Genomic DNA, 20,642 nt, shown 5'->3' on the forward strand with positions numbered 1-20,642 from the left:
CTAAAATAATAGAAAAAAACACCAAGCACCAAGTTGCAAAATGCAGTCAGTGGAAATGGGTTAATTATTATGAACTGGCATGAACAATAAGGACAATCACACTGAAGTTTTAACCATTTAAGATAAGGATAAATTAAGTTTGTCATAAGTTGAGGTATTTTTAAAGAATTCACCAAGTCTTTAAAAATATTAAATTCCTATTTAAACAGTCATATTATTATTGGTGCTGTCAGCGTTAATCTCGTTAAAATGACGTTAATGCCATAACTGCATTAACGCGGCAAATCTCCATTACCGCCGTGTGCGTGGGGCTGCATGGTGTCAAACATTAACAAGCTAACTGCACTGATTTACAGAGTGTTATAGACATCCTGTGTTAGGACAAAGTCAATAAATTACCTGAAATACAAATTCAGAGTTAAGGAAGAAAATATAGCAGCATATAGGCATCTTTTACAGTAAAGAATCAAATCATTCTGGACAGGTTTTAAGCTGTATTTGAAAAATTTAGCATGAATAAATGCTACTATTTCAGGTCACTTCAGACCCTTTCAGCCTCACCTCTGGTTTGTTCAGCTCCTCAGTCACATAATTCAAGTTGCTCCAGCCACCGTAAGACCAGAGGCCTTGAAGTAAAGCCTTTCCCAGAGTGTTCAAAGAAAACTGAGTTCCTTGAAAAGCATTCTCAATGTTAAAATTTTCCTCGATCACAGTGCTGCTCTGTATCACTTCCACTAGCCCTCCAATTACAATGAAAGTGAGTGAAAACACTTTGGCCACCAAGAAGATCACCTGCACTCTCAGAGCAAATCGGACATTCAGGATGTTGGTAATGGCAACTACCAGAATACTAAAAGCTGCAAAGCATTTCACAGCCAGCTGAGGAGGTGGGCAGCCTGGGTAAAAGGGAGCCATGACATACTGTGCAATGGTCATTGATTTTGCTGCAATGCTGGAAGGTTTCAAAAGCAGGATGAAAGTGATTGCCGCAAAGAAGGCTGGGAATGAACCATAGATCCTCAGGATGTAAGTAAATTCCCCACCGGATTCAGGAATAATGGTCCCAAGCTCAGTGTAGGAGAGAGCTGCAAGCAAAGCTACAACACCTGAAAAAAACCAGATTAACATGCTGGCCCCAGGACTTCCCACATACGCCAGGACATACTGTGGGGACATGAAGATACCGGATCCAATCATGGTTCCAGAAACTATTGCTACTCCACCAATCAATCCAATTTCTCTTTTCAGTTGCAGGCCTTCGTTTTTTGGGGTTTTGTCCGCCATGGTGAGAGAGAGCAGGGAGCACAAAACGACACGTCTACAGAGCAGACTGAGAAAGATCACAAAGAATTCAGATGCTACAAACTGCGTAGAAAAAGCTTTCAAAAGAAATCACGTGGTGTAAAATGTACTTGTTTTGCCTTCAATTAAATATTAACTCGTCAGCTTTCTAACTGTGGAAAAAGTGCTAACCACTGCACCAATGAGCCACCAGTTGGTTTGGATTATTATATCCTAAACCAATATCAGTTCTCAGGTTACTACAGTTTGTCCTGGCCTACTCATCTAAATCTGTAAGAAGATAAAAAAAATGCACAATCATGAGTGGAGACGCACAGTGTTGGCATGCTTCATCTTTATTTTGACTTTCTATAAACTACTAATAGTAAATATTGAAAATCTCACTTCTGGATGTTTCACCTCCTCGGTTAAACAATTTAAAGTGTTCCAGCCATCATACGACCACAAGCCCTGATAGAAAGCAATGCCAATGGAGCTGATCCCTGCATTGGTTCCCTCAAATGAGTCCTCAAAGTTCTCAGTGCGGCCCTGGAAAAGCATCACAATGCCTCCCAGGATGATCACCACCAGGGCCACCACCTTCACTGCCATGGTGACCACCTGGATGCCTGTGGCCAAGCGGACGCTCAGACAGTTGATTATAGCCAGCACCAAGATTGATACAGCAGCCACGAACTTCACTGCCATCTGTGAAGGAGTGCAGCCGCTGTAAAAGGGGGCCACAGCATATTCAGCAAAGATGAGAGCGACTCCTGTGCCACTAGCCGGCCTCATGACCATGATGAAGCTGAAGACGAACATGAAGGCCACCACTTTCCCTGCAGTCCGCAGTATGTAAATGTACTCAGCTCCAGACTCTGGTATGATAGTGCCCAGTTCAGCATAGCACAGACCCCCCAGCATGGCTATCAGTCCACAGCAGGACCATATAATGAAGCTGGGGGGCTGTAACTAACAAAGGGGTGAAGATTTTGCAGAGGGACACACCGGCCTCGTCTTCCCTTCTAGAAGTGCATGCTTAAATGAAGATGAATAAAGATTTTGTGAAATAACTACTGAGTTCCGGTGCCGTCTCTGGATGCCTCGACGAATAAAAGAACCGGGGTCAAACTGATTTCGCAACAGCTCCCAATAGTGGAAAGGACGTACTGGGGAGAAATGAAGATCCCAGATCCAATCATGGTTCCACCAATGAAGGAAACTGCTACTATGATCCCCACTTCCCTCTGCAGATTGAGTCCATGTGTATCATCTCCCATGTTCAGAAAGTTTTTGTCTTCCTAGAAGCAGCGGACAAGAACACCTGAAGCGTTGTTTGTTACATAAGAGGCGGAGCACACTTAATTATACAGCTACGAAATGAGGCTACTTTTAAGCAGATTTTAAGAATGTCTGCTTGTCCAGAGTTGGTTTTTTCTTAGGTTTCACGTTAACAATGATTTATTTTAGGTTCTGCTCTATAAAACACAGTTGGAGAAACGAAAAATTCAAAATAGAGACTGTTTTGAATATTTCTAGTCTACTGGAAATGTCCCCGCAAGCCAAGTTGATTCTTCTGGTGTCCTCAATTCTTTCTCTGGTGTTTGTTCATATTATGTATACTTGTGTCTGGATCTGAGTGAAGAAATGGACAGAGTATCTGCATAACAATGTTATCAGAGGAAAGCCATGACTTGACCTGGTTCTCCCTTGTGCCAGTTTAAGCAGTCCAACAGAATAACATAAAACTAAGTTGAATATTTACTTTCTTTAATGCTTTGCTAAACCATTTAGTTAAAAATGCTCTCCAAAGTTGAACTCTAACTCTAGTTGAACTTTAATTAAATAGGACTCGAATCTAAAATAATAGAAAAGAACACCAAGCACCAAGTTGCAAAATGCAGTCAGTGGAAATGGGTTAATTATTATGAACTGGCATGAACAATAAGAACAATCACACTGAAGTTTTAACCATTTAAGATAAGGATAAATTAAGTTTGTCATAGTGTGATGCCTCAAAGGCATTTATGTTATTTATCTTTAATGTTTGCTTTAAAATAATTCTTTTGTATGTATTTAAGTTAAAAAGAACAGTAAAAAGAGTTAAAAATGTTAAGAAGCTTTAATTTTGAAGGTGAACTTGCTAATAACCTCACTTCCTGGTGGTTTACCTGGTGGTTTACCTGTATTGCTTCATTTCCTGTTTAATTCCTCTTCCTGGGGAGAGGGACATGCGGTCTTGCTCTGAGGCTTATCCACAGCCATCCACTTGGGAACATTGTTCAGGCAACGCTGTAAGTGTATATATTTCATGATGAAGGTGTTAAAAAGGCATAAATAGCGGTATTTGTTAAAAATTATATTTTGTTTGTGATTCATGGAGGTTGATTTGTACATGTTAAGAAAGGCAGTTTTGATGATCATTACTGTTGCTAAAGCTAACACGAAGGTGTAAGGTCACATTTTGAGTTATTTCGTGATGCAATATTTATGTAAACGATCATTTTTGCTATTCTGTATTTCTTTTCAACTACAGTTTTCACCGCTTGTCAAATGAAGATTCTGAGTAAAAAGTCAACTCTACTCGGACTCGTGTATTCATTGACAGAGGTTTAGCTTGGTGTTTGATCAGAGTTGCTACACTCTGCAACAGAACACTACAGTGAAAAGGCGGCACTCGATGGTCCTACGTGTTCGTGATGGCAGCAAGCAACAAGTCATCGGTATCAAATACCAGGAGCAACGTGACATCAGCATCATCTGCAAGTGCGGCTCGCGCCAGAGCTAAAGCAGAAGCTGCTAAGGTACGAGCATCATATGCTAGCCAGGAGGCTAAATTAAAATTGGAAAAGGCTGCTAGAGAAGCAGAAAGGAAAACTAGAGAAGCTCAAAATCAGTTGGAAGCCGCTAGAATTGATACAGAGCTGGAAGTGCTAACATTAAATCGTGAAGCAGACGCAGCCATCGCTGAAGCACAGGTGTTAGAAGATGTAGCAGAAATGCATGGAAATGTAGAAAATGTGAAATCTGAGTCAGAAGACAGGCTTAGATTGCACCGTACTAGTGAATATGTTTGCTCTCAAAATGATCAGAATCAGTCTACCTTCGCACCAGTATCTGTCCCACCTGTTAAATCTGTAGACCGTGCAGAATCACAAGACAGTTTCAGAACATGGCATCCACCTGTAAGCTTAGCGGAATTCCAACATAGCAATAGCAAGCCCAAGCCTGAAGTGGATAATGGGACGTATCCACCCACAACAAACCTGTCTAAACTGACCAGAGCTGAATTGAAGACCGACGTCGAAAGAACAAACCCTCGCACGTATATAGGTGCTCAATCACCAGAGGTGGGACCAAGTCATTGTTTTGCAAGTCTCAAGTAAGTCTCAAGTCTTTATCCTCAAGTCTCAAGTCAAGTCTCAAGTAATGTCAGGCAAGTCAGAGTCGAGTCTCAAGTCACTGGTGTAAAAGTCCGAGTCAAGTCACAAGTCTGAAATTTTGAATTACAAGTCCTTTCGAGTCGTTAAAAAAAACGAAAAAAAGCATGTTGCAGTTATATGCTAAATGTAAATATTAGACCATGTAATTTTTAAATCTGTGTTTTTCTCAACACATGACAAAATAGTGAACTTAGAAAATATACACAAATTGTGAAATTGCACCTCTTTAAAATGCAGCTCAATTAAACCTAGCTCCAAGAATAATTTTCACCGACAGTTCTGAGATAAGCTGCATGTTATTCTTGGATGCGGTTGTAGGACCAGCTTTAAAATCGCATGACAAAAATATCATACATAAATAAATGATATTTTTTAAAAAAATATCATTTAAAAAAAAAACTGCATCACCAACGTAGCCTGGAAAACATTTGCTAGTTAGATGAAGTCAGCTATCTCATCGTAGCATATTTATATGCATATTTATAATCATATGGTTCTTGGAGTGAGTGCATACACTCATGAAGTTTAGTAACTTCAGGTCACTGCAACAAGCCCAGGTACAGTTTACCGACGGATGGGTACAGGACCTTGAAATGCACCGTGTAGAACGAAAGACCATCGTACGTATCATAAGTTTACCAGTCTCACAAATCGTCATCATAAATACACATTCGTTAACCGTTTATTAATAGGACCTTTGAGCTCAACGGTAATTAATTAGCAGTGGAAATAATTTCTGGTACCCATCACAGAAATGTAGCAGTGACAATAATATTGTATGCTGTAATCGTACTGGGCAATTAGTGATACAAAAAACCTGTTTTATCCTGTGAATAAAAGTATATGTTTTTGTCAATGTACCATAATAACAGAAGCGAAACGCAATATTGTGTCAGGACAATTTACTATTTATGCACAATAAATAAAGGAGCATAGCGTGACAATTTCTGTTCAGCGCCAGACTTGCTTGTAACCTATATCACCAATTATGTTAAGAAAAATGACGCATTAACTACAACAGCAGACTGACCTTCGTGTAAATGCTTGGAGCAGACTAACCTGTGAGCTGGAGTGTTCTGGGACGTTATATTTGATCTTTGAATGGCTGCAATCCAGGCCATCCGTCGCGTCTTTGTTACTTCGGAAACATGGCTCGAACAATTTCTCCTCAATGACGTAATCCGATAACAACTGATCTCTTTACCCGTCGGCTTCCCGTGGCTGTCATGCGACCGGCTATTTGCAGTTAATAATACAACGGCTTCTTGACATTTTTGTGTTTCTTTTTATCGCTGTGTGACTGATTTTAATTGAAAGCCTGCGTGCGCTAGTACCGCTTGCCACGAGTTCCCAGAATCCTTTGCGGTTCTACCCGTGAATGACGTCACATTTTCAATCTCTATATAATATGCATGTTAAATTTTATATTTGGGGTAAAATATCAAGTCTTTTCAAGTAAACCGGTTCAAGTCCAATTCAAGTCCCAAGTCATTGGTGTAAAAGTCCAAGTCAAGTCACAAGTCTTAGAACATTTTTTCAAGTCAAGTCTAAAGTCATAAAATTAATGACTCGAGTCTGACTCGAGTCCAAGTCATGTGACTCGAGTCCACACCTCTGTCAATCACAAACACCCCGGCATATGCGTCCAGTGAGCGTGTCACAACCACCTGACCCTCTGGCACAATATTTGGCGCGACGTGATCTCGTTACGTCAGGACTGTACCAATTTGATGATAAGCCAGAGAATTTCCGTGCATGGCGGTCCTCATTCACTAATGCTGTGGCTGAGGTTCAACTTACAGAAACACAAGAATTAGACCTCATGACCAAATGGTTAGGAAAAGAGTCTGGACAGCAAATAAGATGCATACACTCAGTGCATGTGAATAATGCTGGTTTGGCTCTGCGCAAGACATGGGAGAGGCTGAATGACTACTATGGTGCTCCTGAGATGATCAAGCAGTCACTGTTTCAGAGACTTGACAGTTTTCCAAAAATTGCAGCCAAAGATCACATCAGATTACGTGAACTTGGGGATTTGCTTATGGAGATACAAGGCGCCAAGGAGGATGGATACCTCACTGGGCTGTCATATCTAGACACCTCCAGAGGTATTGGACCCATAGTAGACAAGCTCCCATATGGGCTCCAGGAGAAGTGGGTGTCATCTGGGTCGTGGTACAAAGAAGAGAATAACGGCTGCTTCCCTCCCTTAGTTACTTTTGTAACTTTGTCTGTCATGAGGCAAAGAAGCGAAATGACCCCAGCTTTATTCGTCAAAGCAACGGCGCAAACCCCACAAAATCAGAAAGATTACCTATGAAGAGCTTTAACACCAACAAGTCTATCGCAGTTCACAAAACAGATGTCTCTACAATCAACAACGACCCTAACAAGAACTGCGCATTGCACAATAAACCTCACCCACTTAAAAAATGCAGGACATTCAGAAACAAGTCCATCGATGACAGGAAGGCCTTTCTAAAACAGAAAGGAATATGCTTCAAGTGTTGTTCTTCAACTTCACATGTTGCCAAAGACTGCAAATCTTCCGTGAAATGCTTAGAGTGTGAAAGCATCTATCATGATGCAGCTATGCACCCTGGCCCACAACCTCAACTCACCAAGGCTCCTCCACCACCACAAGAGAACGGCGGGGAGGGAGAAGATGACTCTAATGTAACTGATGTTAGAACCAGCTGCACAGAGGTTTGTGGCCCCGGCCAGTGGGGTCGTTCTTGCTCTAAGATCTGCCTTGCAAAGGTCTACCCCAAACATTCAAAACACAAAGCCATTAAAGCTTATGTAATTCTGGACGACCAGAGCAATCGCTCATTAGCCAGGCCAGAGTTCTTTGAGCCGTTTGGTGTGGAGAACAAACCACTCTTATACCATCTCAGAACATGCTCCAGCGTCATCGAAACGTATGGCAGGAAGGCAGAAGGATTCCAGATAGAGTCGTTGAACGGCAACGTTCTCATACCTCTTCCACCACTCCTTGAGTGCCCAGAAATCCCTAACAATCGAGCTGAAATCCCAACACCAGGTGCAGTTTTGCATCATCCTCATCTCCACCATATAGCCAAACACATCCCTGATCTAGACCCAGAAGCAGAGATACTCCTGCTGCTCGGGAGAGACGTGCTTAGAGCACACAAGGTCAGGCAGCAAATTAACGGGCCATACAATGCTCCCTTTGCACAACGTCTCAATCTAGGCTGGGTGGTGATAGGGGAGGTGTGCCTAGTTAATGTGCATAAGCCAACAGTTGACACATTCAAGACCCATGTGCTAGACAGCAGTCGCCATTCCATATTTCAGCCCTGTGCAAGTTTCATGCAGGTCAAAGAAACACAGCCAAGCTTCAACAAGTCTAACAAAATGCCAGAGAGGATGCTAGGACACACAGTGTTTAACCAATCTGAACATGATAACAAACCTGCCCCATCAATAGAAGACATCCTCTTCCTAGAGATCATGGATACAAATGTCTACAGAGATGACACTGGTAGTTGGGTTGCTCCATTGCCGTTCAAAGAACCACGGCAACGTTTGCCAAATAATAAAGAGCATGCGGTTAAGAGGTTTGAATCCTTGCAACGCCAATTCAGGAAGAAACCCGAGATGCAGAAGCAATATGTGGCATTCATGGAGAAGATCATTGCCAACGGTCGCGCAGAGGTGGCACCACCCTTGAGGGAAGATGAAGAGTGCTGGTTTCTTCCATCATTCGGGGTATACCACCTACAAAAGCCCAACCAAATCAGGGTGGTTTTTGATTCCAGCGCTCAGTACTGCGGGGTCTCCCTCAATGACGTGCTTCTGACTGGTCCCGACCTCAACAATTCTCTCTTGGGTGTCCTTCTACGCTTTTGAAGGGAGAGAGTAGCTATCCTCGCCGACATCCAACAAATGTTTCACTGCTTTTTGGTCCATGAAAGGCACCGCAACTTCCTCTGGTTTTTGTGGTATGAGGACAACGACCTCACCAAGGCAGTTATTGACTATCGCATGAGGGTTCATGTCTTTGGCAACTCACCATCTCCGGCTGTGGCCATCTATGGTCTGCGAAGAGCCATTGCTGAAGGTGCCCAGAAGTACGGTGCCGACACAGTGAAATTTGTGGAAAGGCACTTTTACGTGGATGATGGCTTGGTGTCTCTCCCATCTGAAGCAGAAGCAATCAACCTTCTCCAACGGACTCAGGCTTCACTTGCTGAATCAAACCTCCGCTTGCACAAGTTTGTGTCGAACAGTCCAGCAGTCACTGGAGCTTTCCCGCCAGAAGATTGTGTCCCGCTCATCAAGGATCTGGATTTGAGCGGAGAGACAGCATCCATGCAGCGCAGCCTGGGTTTGCTTTGGGAGATCAGAAAAGACACATTCACATTCTCTGCATCAACTATTATCAAACCTTTCACCCGACGTGGAGTCCTCTCTACCGTCAATAGTGTTTTTGATCCAATGGGTATGCTGGCACCCGTCACAATCCAGGGACGAGCTCTTCTTAGGGAACTTAGTTCGGAACTGACTGACTGGGATGCACCTCTCCCAGAAGACAAGCTGAAGAAATGGGAAACCTGGAGAGATTCTCTTCGAGTCCTAAAGGAGCTTCATGTGCCACGTGCATACACATCAACCTCGCTCACCAAAGCTGTGCGCACAGAGTTGTTTGTATTCTCAGATGCCTCAACTATGGCCATTGGGGCTATCGCTTACTTGAGAGCCATCCAGGAGGATGGAAAAGTGGAAGTAGGATTTACAGTGGGGCAAAAAAGTATTTAGTCAGCCACCGATTGTGCAAGTTCCCACACTTAAAATGATGACAGAGGTCAGTAATTTGCACCAGAGGTACACTTCAACTGTGAGAGACAGAATGTGAAAAAAAAATCCATGAATTCACATGGTAGGATTTGTAAAGAATTTATTCGTAAATCAGGGTGGAAAATAAGTATTTGGTCACCTCAAACAAGGAAAATCTCTGGCTCTCACAGACCTGTAACGTCTTCTGTAAGAAGCTTTTCTGTCCCCCACTCGTTACCTGTATGAATGGCACCTGTTTGAACTCATCATCTGTATAAAAGACACCTGTCCACAGCCTCAAACAGTCAGACTCCAAACTCCGCCATGGCCAAGACCAAAGAGCTTTCGAAGGACACCAGGAAAAGTATTGTAGACCTGCACCAGACTGGGAAGAGTGAATCTACAATAGGCAAGCAGCTTGGTGTGAAAAAATCAACTGTGGGAGCAATCATCAGAAAATGGAAGACATACAAGACCACTGATAATCTCCCTCGATCTGGGGCTCCACGCAAGATCTCATCCCGTGGGGTCAAAATGATCATGAGAACGGTGAGCAAAGATCCCAGAACCACACGGGGGGACCTGGTGAATGACCTGCAGAGAGCTGGGACCAAAGTAACAAAGGTCACCATCAGTAACACACTACAACGGCAGGGAATCAAATCCCGCAGTGCCAGACGTGTTCCGCTGCTGAAGCCAGTGCATGTCCAGGCCCGTCTGAAGTTTGCCAGAGAGCACATGGATGATACAGCAGAGGATTGGGAGAATGTCATGTGGTCAGATGAAACCAAAGTAGAACTTTTTGGTATAAACTCAACTCGTCGTGTTTGGAGGAAGAAGAATACTGAGTTGCATCCCAAGAACACCATACCTACTGTGAAGCATGGGGGTGGAAACATCATGCTATGGGGCTGTTTTTCTGCCAAGGGGACAGGACGACTGATCCGTGTTAAGGACAGAATGAATGGGGCCATGTATCGTGAGATTTTGAGCCAAAACCTCCTTCCATCAGTGAGAACTTTGAAGATGAAACGAGGCTGGGTCTTCCAACATGACAATGATCCAAAACACACCGCCCGGGCAACAAAGGAGTGGCTCCGTAAGAAGCATTTGAAAGTCCTGGAGTGGCCTAGCCAGTCTCCAGACCTCAACCCCATAGAAAATCTGTGGCGGGAGTTGAAAGTCCGTGTTGCTCGGCGACAGCCCCAAAACATCACTGCTCTCGAGAAGATCTGCATGGAGGAATGGGCCAAAATACCAGCTACTGTGTGTGCAAACCTGGTAAAGACCTATAGTAAACGTTTGAGCTCTGTTATTGCCAACAAAGGTTATGTTACAAAGTATTGAGTTGTATTTTTGTTATTGACCAAATACTTATTTTCCACCCTGATTTACGAATAAATTCTTTACAAATCCTACCATGTGGATTCATGGATTTTTTTTTCACATTCTGTCTCTCACAGTTGAAGTGTACCTCTGGTGCAAATTACTGACCTCTGTCATCATTTTAGGTGGGGGAACTTGCACAATCGGTGGCTGACTAAATACTTTTTTGCCCCACTGTATTATGGGCAAAGCCAAATTAGCACCCCAGTCTGAACCAACAATCCCGAGGCTCGAACTCTGCGCTGCTGTCCTTGCAGTAGAAATGGCGGATCTCATCCGGGAGGAGCTGGATCTGAAATTGGATGCTGTCAGGTTCTACACGGACAGTAAGGTGGTACTCGGGTACATTTGTAACACGACAAAACGCTTCTACACATATGTCCATAACAGAGTCCAACGTATCCGACGATCTACCAGACCAGAACAATGGCATTATGTGTGCACGGAACCAAACCCTGCGGACCATGCATCCAGATCTTTGCCTGCATCCCATCTGACACAGAGTTCTTGGTTCACCGGACCTTCATTCCTGCATCAGTTATCTGCAGAAACAACACAAACCAGTGAGACGTTTGAGCTCATCGACCCGGGAAATGACTCAGAGATTCGACCACAGGTACGCACCTACACTACTCATCTGAAGGAACCTGTACTTACCCCTGATCGCTTTCGCCGTTTCTCCACCTTTACCTCTCTACTGCGAGCAGTGGCTTTCCTTATCCATGTGGCAAGATCTCACAAACATTCAAACCAAAACAGCAGGTGTACAGGATGGCACACATGTCGCTTATCTCGTACTGTGGATGAAATAGCTCAAGTAAAACATGTCATTCTGCAAGCAGCACAAATGCCAGCCTTTGCCAAGGAACTGTCAGCCCTCCAAGCAAACAAAGTGGTGCCCACAAACAGCCCGTTGCATAAACTCAGTCCAACTTTGGAGAGTAGTCTCATCTGCGTTGGAGGCAGACTGAAACATTCTCAACTAACGTGTGAAGAAAAGAACCCAGTAATCCTACCCAAGGACAGCTACGTTTCCTTACTGCTTGTACGACATCACCATGAGCAGGTGAGACATCAGGGTCGACATCTCACAGAAGGTGCAGTAAGGGCAGCTGGACTGTGGATTTTGGGTGGGAAGCGACTAATCAATTCAGTCCTACACAAATGCGTAATCTGCCGGAAGCTGCGTGGGAGACCGGAAGAACAACGTATGGCTGACTTACTGCCGGAACGTCTCAAGGTTTGCCCTCCCTTCACATACGTGGGGCTTGACGTCTTTGGACCTTGGTCTGTTGTAACCAGACGCACCAGAGGAGGGCAGGCAGAGAGCAAACGGTGGGCCATGATGTTTAGTTGTTTGAGTTCAAGGGCCGTCCACATTGAGCTGATTGAGTCTATGGACACATCTAGCTGTATAAATGCTCTCAGGCGGTTCTTCGCTCTCAGAGGCCCTGCAAAAGGACTTCAGTCTGATTGTGGGACCAACTTCATTGGAGCTAGCAAGGAGTTGGAGATGGATAATACTGTACAGGGGTACCTCAGCAAGCAAGGATGTAGCTGGAACTTCAGACCTCCACATGCTTCCCACATGGGAGGCTCATGGGAACGGATGATAGTTCCCAAGATAGTTCTATATTGTGTATTTTGTTGTACAGTTATTTTATTTTCAACTTTAATTTATATATTTTATCTTATTCTCCCAGTTAAATTTACCCTTCATTCTAATTTGTGTCGTACAGTTATTTCATTTTTAACCTTAATTTATATTTTATTCCTTCCTAGTTAAATTTACCCTTTTTAATTTTTCATATTTATTTCCTATCTTATTCATAGCCTTTTCCTTTTTTGTTTTCTTTAGGTCACGAGCAGTTGTCCAAGCATTTCACTACATATCGTACTGTGTATGACTGTGTACGTGACAAATAAAATTTGAATTTGAATTTGAATTTGGATGATTGGTGTTGCCAGGAGAATCCTTGATTCAATGCTCTTGCAGCAAAAGAGTCGCCTGACCCATGAAGTGCTGTCAACGCTAATGGCAGAAATTACAGCCATCATCAATGCACGTCCACTCCTACCTGTGTCTACAGACCCACACCAACCTTTCATTCTTTCACCAGCCATGCTCCTCACACAGAAATCAGGAGTTCCACCTCCTCCAGGAGATTTCACAGAGAAGGACCTCTTCACAAAACAATGGAGGCAAGTTCGAGCACTCGCGAACCAGTTTTGGGCCCGTTGGAGCAAAGAATACTTACCAACCTTACAACAAAGACAAAAATGGACAGTGACACGCAGAAACCTTCAAGTTGGGGATCTGGTCCTCCTCAGGGACAAGCAGACCATCCGCAACTACTGGCCCATGGCCATAGTCACAGCAACCTTTCCTGGGAAGGATGGACATGTGAGAAAGGTTGAAGTAAAAACGACCGACCAAGGTGACACAAGAACCTTCCTTAGGCCAGTTGCAGAAGTAGTTCTTCTTCTGCCTAAGGACTGATTTAAGGACTGTTGTTTGGACTCATTCAAGTTCATAGTGGCCTCACATAGGCCAGGCGGGGAGTGTGATGCCTCAAAGGCATTTATGTTATTTATCTTTAATGTTTGCTTTAAAATAATTCTTTTGTATGTATTTAAGTTAAAAAGAACAGTAAAAAGAGTTAAAAATGTTAAGAAGGTTTAATTTTGAAGGTGAACTTGCTAATAACCTCATTTCCTGTTTAATTCCTCTTCCTGGTTGCTCTAAGAGGGAGAGGGACATGCGGTCTTGCTCTGAGGCTTATCCACAGCCATCCACTTGGGAACATTGTTCAGGCAACGCCGTAAGTGTATATATTTCATGATGAAGATGTTAAAAAGGCATAAATAGCGGTATTTGTTAAAAATTATATTTTGTTTGTGATTCATGGAGGTTAATTTGTACATGTTAAAAAAGGCAGTTTTGATGATCATTACTGTTGCTAAAGCTAACACGAAGGTGTAAGGTCACATTTTGAGTTATTTCGTGATGCAATATTTATGTAAACGATCATTTTTTCTATTCTGTATTTCTTTTCAACTACAGTTTTTACCGCTTGTCAAATGAAGATTCTGAGTAAAAAGTCAACTCTACTCGGACTCGTGTATTCATTGACAGAGGTTTAGCTTGGTGTTTGATCAGAGTTGCTACACTCTGCAACAGAACACTACACATAAGTTGAGGTATTTTTAAAGAATTTACCAAGTCTTTAAAAATATTAAATTCCTATTTAAACAGTCATATTATTATTGGTGCTGTCAGCGTTAATCTCATTAAAATGACGTTAATGCTATAACTGCATTAACGCGGCAAATCTCCGTTACCGCCGTGTGCGTGGGGCTGCATGGTGTCAAACATTAACAAGCTAACTGCACTGATTTACAGAGTGTTATAGACATCCTGTGTTAGGACAAAGTCAATAAATATACATACAGTCTTTGAGATCTAGGAGTCACACCTCATTGGACTTAGGACTGAAATGATAGCAAAGCAAACATACTCTACTCTCGTGTACATTTATTATCGCCATACAACACCTCAGACACTTTGATCACTGATTTACAGAGTGTTATATACATCCTGTGTTAGGACAAAGTCAATAAATTACCTGAGGTACAAATTCAGAGTTAAGGAAGAAAATATAGCAGCATATAGGCATCTTTTACAGTAAAGAATCAAATCATTCTGGACAGGTTTTAAGCTGTATTTGAAAAATTTAGCATGAATAAATGCTACTATTTCAGGTCACTTCAGACCCTTTCAGCCTCACCTCTGGTTTGTTCAGCTCCTCAGTCACATAATTCAAGTTGCTCCAGCCAGCGTAAGACCAGAGGCCTTGAAGTAAAGCCTTTCCCAGAGTGTTCAAAGAAAACTGAGTTCCTTGAAAAGCATTCTCAATGTTAAAATTTTCCTCGATCACAGTGCTGCTCTGTATCACTTCCACTAGCCCTCCAATTACAATGAAAGTGAGTGAAAACACTTTGGCCACCAAGAAGATCACCTGCACTCTCAGAGCAAATCGGACATTCAGGATGTTGGTAATGGCAACTACCAGAATACTAAAAGCTGCAAAGCATTTCACAGCCAGCTGAGGAGGTGGGCAGCCTGGGTAAAAGGGAGCCATGACATACTGTGCAATGGTCATTGACATTGCTGCAATGCTGGAAGGTTTCAAAAGCAGGATGAAAGTGATTGCCGCAAAGAAGGCTGGGAATGAACCATAGATCCTCAGGATGTAAGTAAATTCCCCACCAGATTCAGGAATAATGGTCCCAAGCTCAGTGTAGGAGAGAGCTGCAAGCAAAGCCACAACACCTGAAAAAAACCAGATTAACATGCTGGCCCCAGGACTTCCCACATACGCCAGGACATACTGTGGGGACATGAAGATACCGGATCCAATCATGGTTCCAGAAACTATTGCTACTCCACCAATCAATCCAATCTGCCTCTTCAGTTGCAGCCCTTCGTTTTTTGGGGTTTTGTTCGCCATGGTGAGAGAGAGCAGGGAGCACAAAACGACACGTCTACAGAGCAGACTGAGAAAGATCACAAAGAATTCAGATGCTACAAACTGCGTAGAAAAAACTTTCAAAAGAAATCACGTGGTGTAAAATGTACTTGTTTTGCCTTCAATTAAATATTAACTCTTCAGTTTTCTAACTGTGGAAAAAGTGCTAACCACTGCACCAATGAGCCACCAGTTGGTTTGGATTATTATATCCTAAACCAATATCAGTTCTCAGGTTACTACAGTTTGTCCTGGCCTACTCATCTAAATCTGTAAGAAGATAAAAAAAAATGCACAATCATGAGTGGAGACGCACAGTGTTGGCATGCTTCATCTTTATTTTGACTTTCTATAAACTACTAATAGTAAATATTGAAATTCTTACTTCTGGATGTTTCACCTCCTCGGTTAAACAATTTAAAGTGTTCCAGCCATCATACGACCACAAGCCCTGATAGAAAGCAATGCCAATGGAGCTGACCCCTGCATTGGTTCCCTCAAATGAGTCCTCAAAGTTCTCAGTGCGGCCCTGGAAAAGCATCACAATGCCTCCCAGGATGATCACCACCAGGGCCACCACCTTCACTGCCATGGTGACCACCTGGATGCCTGTGGCCAAGCGGACGCTCAGACAGTTGATTATAGCCAGCACCAAGATTGATACAGCAGCCATTAACTTCACAGCCAGCTGTGGAGGAGTGCAGCCGCTGTAAAAGGGGGCCACAGCATATTCAGCAAAGATGAGAGCGACTCCTGTGCCACTAGCCGGCCTCATGACCATGATGAAGCTGAAGCCGAACATGAAGGCCACCACTTTCCCTGCAGTCCGCAGTATGTAAATGTACTCAGCTCCAGACTCTGGTATGATAGTGCCCAGTTCAGCATAGCACAGACCCCCCAGCATGGCTATCAGTCCACAGCAGGACCATATAATGAAGCTGGCCCCTGGGCTCCCAATAGTGGAAAGGACGTACTGGGGAGAAATGAAGATCCCAGATCCAATCATGGTTCCACCAATGAAGGAAACTGCTCCTATGAGCCCCACTTCCCTCTGCAGATTGAGTCCATGTGTGTCATGTCCCATGGTCAGAAAGCTTTTGTCTTCTCTGAAGCAGCAGCGAAGAACAGACGTGCAGTTACAAAACGCTGCCTGTTGCCCAATAGGAGGAGTGCACAAAATTAAACTGCTATGAAATTAAAATGAGGCTACTTTTAAGCAGATTTTAAGAATGTCTGCTTGTCCAGAGTTGGTTTTTTCTTAGATTTCACGTTAACAATGATTTATTTTAGGTTCTGCTCTATAAAACACAGTTGGAGAAACGAAAAATTCAAAATAGAGACTATTTTGAATATTTCCAGTCTACTGGAAATGTCCCTGCAAGCCAAGTTGATTCTTCTGGTGTCCTCAATTCTTTCTCTGGTGTTTGTTCGTTTTATGTATACTTGTGTCTGGATCTACGTGACCTACATGAAGATAAAAAACAAACAAAAAAACACTGAACTTCCAGTAAAAGATTAGACAGGGCCTCATCTGAGTGAAGAAAGTAACAGAGTATCTGCATAACAATGTTATCAGAGGAAGGATGTGACTTGACCTGGTTCTCCCTTGTGCCAGTTTAAGCAGTCCAACAGAATAACATAAAACTAAGTTGAATATTTACTTTCTTTAATACTTTGCTAAACCATTTAGTTGTATGGATGTAAGTCCCAAAAAAATGAATTTTGGAGCTGAATCTGAATGATGGAAGTGAAACTGAAATTATTCGAGAGCTACACTTTTAAAGGATAAAATACAGTTTCAAAGTAAATGAATTCATTTTCAAAATATAAAATTCAATTTCAATTTAGTGACGATAATTTTCAAAACTGTACATTGAATTTCAAATTAGACTGATTCAAATTCAGTTTTAAAAAGCATTTATTCAAGTTACAATTCAGGTTCAGTTTCTGATGGCACAAAGTTCTGCCCATACTCTTCTTTTAATTAAATTGGACTCCAGTATGATATAATAGAAAAGAACACCAAGCACCAAGCTGCAAAAAGCAGTCAGTGGAAATGGGTTAATTATTATGAACCGGCGTGAACAAAAAGGGACGATCACACTGAAGTTTCAGTCATTTAAGATAAGGATAAATTAAGTTTGTCATAAGTTGAGAAATTCTTTAAAAATATTAAATTCCTATTTAAACAGTAATATTATTATATAAAATGCTGTAAGGAGCTGCAACTAAAAACAAAGTATATGTTCTGGAAAAGCTGGAGATACAGAAAAATGTTGGTCAAAATGCTTCTTGTTGTCAAAATATATTCTGATACTTGATCCTCATATATTATATTCACCAAACATCTTTATATACAGTCTTTGAGATCTAGGAGTCACACCTCATTGGAGTTAGGACTGAAATGATAGCAAAGCAAACATACTCTACTCTCGTGTACATTTATTATCGCCATACAACACCTCAGACACTTTGATCACTGATTTACAGAGTGTTATATACATCCTGTGTTAGGACAAAGTCAATAAATTACCTGAGGTACAAATTCAGAGTTAAGGAAGAAAATATAGCAGCATATAGGCATCTTTTGCACTAATGCATCAAATCATTCTTGACAGGTTTTAAGCTGTATTTAAAAAAAAATTAGCATGAATAAATGCTACTATTTCAGGTCATTTCTGACCCTTTCAGCCTCACCTCTGGTTTGTTCAGCTCCTCAGTCACATAGTTTAAGTTGTACCAGCCAGCGTAAGACCAGAGGCCTTGATAGAAAGCCATTCCCAGAGTGCCCACAGAATACTCTGTGCCTTGAAAAGCATTCTCAACATTAAAATTTTCCTCGATCACAGTGCTGCTCTGTATGACTTTCACTAGCCCTCCAATTACAATGAAAGTGAGTGAAAACACTTTGGCCACCAAGAAGATCACCTGCACTCTCAGAGCAAATCGGACATTCAGGATGTTGGTAATGGCAACTACCAGAATACTAAAAGCTGCAAAGCATTTCACAGCCAGCTGAGGAGGTGGGCAGCCTGGGTAAAAGGGAGCCATGGCATACTGTGCAATGCCCATTGCCATTGCTGCAATGCCGAAAGGTTTTACAAGCAGGATGAAAGTGATTGCTGCAAAGAAGGCTGGGAATGAACCATAGATCCTCAGGATGTAAGTAAATTCCCCACCGGATTCAGGAATAATGGTCCCAAGCTCAGTGTAGGAGAGAGCTGCAAGCAAAGCCACAACACCTGAAAAAAACCAGATTAACATGCTGGCCCCAGGACTTCCCACATACGCCAGGACATACTGTGGGGACATGAAGATACCGGATCCAATCATGGTTCCAGAAACTATTGCTACTCCACCAATCAATCCAATTTCCCTCTTCAGTTGCAGGCCTTCGTTTTTTGGGGTTTTGTCCGCCATGTTGAGAGAGAGCAGGGAGCACAAAACGACACGTCTACAGAGCAGACTGAGAAAGATCACAAAGAATTCAGATGCTACAAACTGCGTAGAAAAAACTTTTAGTGTTATCAAGGGATTGTAAAACCTAGTCGTTACCCTCATTTAAATATTAACTCTACCTTTTTTTTTTTTTGCTCTATAGCAAAAGTGCTAACCACTGAACCAAAGGGCCAACAGGCTTGGGTTATCATATCTAAAAGTAATATCAGTTTTCTTGTTACTTTGTCCAGTCCACTCATCACTCATAACAAGATAAATTATATACAATCCTGACTAAAAAGCCAAAGTCTTGGATCGATTTGTCTCCTTTTTTTGTATAATATTAAACACAAACAGTAAATGTTCAAATTCTGACTTTTTTGATGTCTTAAGAACATTTTACCTGTCATCCCTGAGGCTTCTAACGTTCTAAAAACAAAAGGTGAAGAGTTCCAGGTATTTAAACCACAGTTGTTGATCTACTATTAATCATGTGTGTCATCACATGAACCATATTGTTAAAAAAAAGTACCAGTTTTTGAAGCTCTTAAGACTACCATGACTTAGATTACTGCAAACCCACGCAGACTTACTTCTGGATGTTTCACCTCCTCAGTTAAATAATTTAAAGTGTTCCAGCCATCATACGACCACAAGCCCTGATAGAAAGCAATGCCAATGGAGCTGATCCCTGCATTGGTTCCCTCAAATGAGTCCTCAAAGTTCTCAGTGCGGCCCTGGAAAAGCATCACAATGCCTCCCAGGATGATCACCACCAGGGCCACCACCTTCACTGCCATGGTGACCACCTGGATGCCTGTGGCCAAGCGGACGCTCAGACAGTTGATTATAGCCAGCACCAAGATTGATACAGCAGCCATTAACTTCACAGCCAGCTGTGGAGGAGTGCAGCCGCTGTAAAAGGGGGCCACAGCATATTCAGCAAAGATGAGAGCGACTCCTGTGCCACTAGCCGGCCTCATGACCATGATGAAGCTGAAGACGAACATGAAGGCCACCACTTTCCCTGCAGTCCGCAGTATGTAAATGTACTCAGCTCCAGACTCTGGTATGATAGTGCCCAGTTCAGCATAGCACAGACCCCCCAGCATGGCTATCAGTCCACAGCAGGACCATATAATGAAGCTGGCCCCTGGGCTCCCAATAGTGGAAAGGACGTACTGGGGAGAAATGAAGATCCCAGATCCAATCATGGTTCCACCAATGAAGGAAACTGCTCCTATGAGCCCCACTTCCCTCTGCAGATTGAGTCCATGTGTGTCATGTCCCATGGTCAGAAAGCTTTTGTCTTCTCTGAAGCAGCAGCGAAGAACAGACGTGCAGTTACAAAACGCTGCCTGTTGCCCAATAGGAGGAGTGCACAAAATTAAACTGCTATGAAATTAAAATGAGGCTACTTTTAAGCAGATTTTAAGAATGTCTGCTTGTCCAGAGTTGGTTTTTCTTAGATTTCACGTTAACGATGATTTATTTTAGGTTCTGCTCTATAAAACACAGTTGGAGAAACGAAAAATTCAAAATAGAGACTATTTTGAATATTTCCAGTCTACTGGAAATGTCCCTGCAAGCCAAGTTGATTCTTCTGGTGTCCTCAATTCTTTCTCTGGTGTTTGTTCGTTTTATGTATACTTGTGTCTGGATCTACGTGACCTACATGAAGATTAAAAAAAAAAAAACAAAACACTGAACTTCCAGTAAAAGATTAGACAGGGCCTCATCTGAGTGAAGAAAGTAACAGAGT

The 20,642-nt window shown here is 42.5% G+C and overlaps 1 protein-coding gene and 2 pseudogenes across 5 annotated transcripts in view; all 3 read right to left on the bottom strand.

Moving 5' to 3' along the window:
* LOC146551933 (b(0,+)-type amino acid transporter 1-like) overlaps nucleotides 1-20,642 on the bottom strand; it is a 37,719-nt gene that overhangs the window by 3,933 nt on the left and 13,144 nt on the right. The window contains exons 1-2 of one of the 5 annotated variants that reach the window (XM_085258213.1): nucleotides 2,420-3,081; nucleotides 1,687-2,243 (exon numbers count right to left, since the gene is read on the bottom strand). The exons of 1 other annotated variant lie outside the window; for it this stretch is intronic. In XM_085258213.1, coding sequence (XP_085114339.1) covers nucleotides 1,687-2,243; nucleotides 2,420-2,561 — 699 coding nt within the window. In that variant the 5' untranslated portion in view covers nucleotides 2,562-3,081. Of the gene's footprint in view, nucleotides 1-561; nucleotides 1,610-1,686; nucleotides 2,244-2,419; nucleotides 3,082-18,139; nucleotides 19,019-19,473; nucleotides 20,548-20,642 lie in introns of those variants that run through there. 3 more of the 5 variants (XM_085258212.1, XM_085258208.1, XM_085258210.1) reach the window with 3 other exon arrangements.
* On the bottom strand, nucleotides 14,582-15,439 carry LOC146551934 (b(0,+)-type amino acid transporter 1 pseudogene; annotated as a pseudogene).
* On the bottom strand, nucleotides 15,594-18,121 carry LOC146551935 (b(0,+)-type amino acid transporter 1 pseudogene; annotated as a pseudogene).

This window comes from Mchenga conophoros, linkage group LG19 (genome assembly GCF_057382185.1).
Source record: "Mchenga conophoros isolate Kocher_MC1m ecotype Shallow Benthic linkage group LG19, M_conophoros_male_GT1.1, whole genome shotgun sequence".
Classification (NCBI taxonomy): Eukaryota; Metazoa; Chordata; class Actinopteri; order Cichliformes; family Cichlidae; genus Mchenga; species Mchenga conophoros.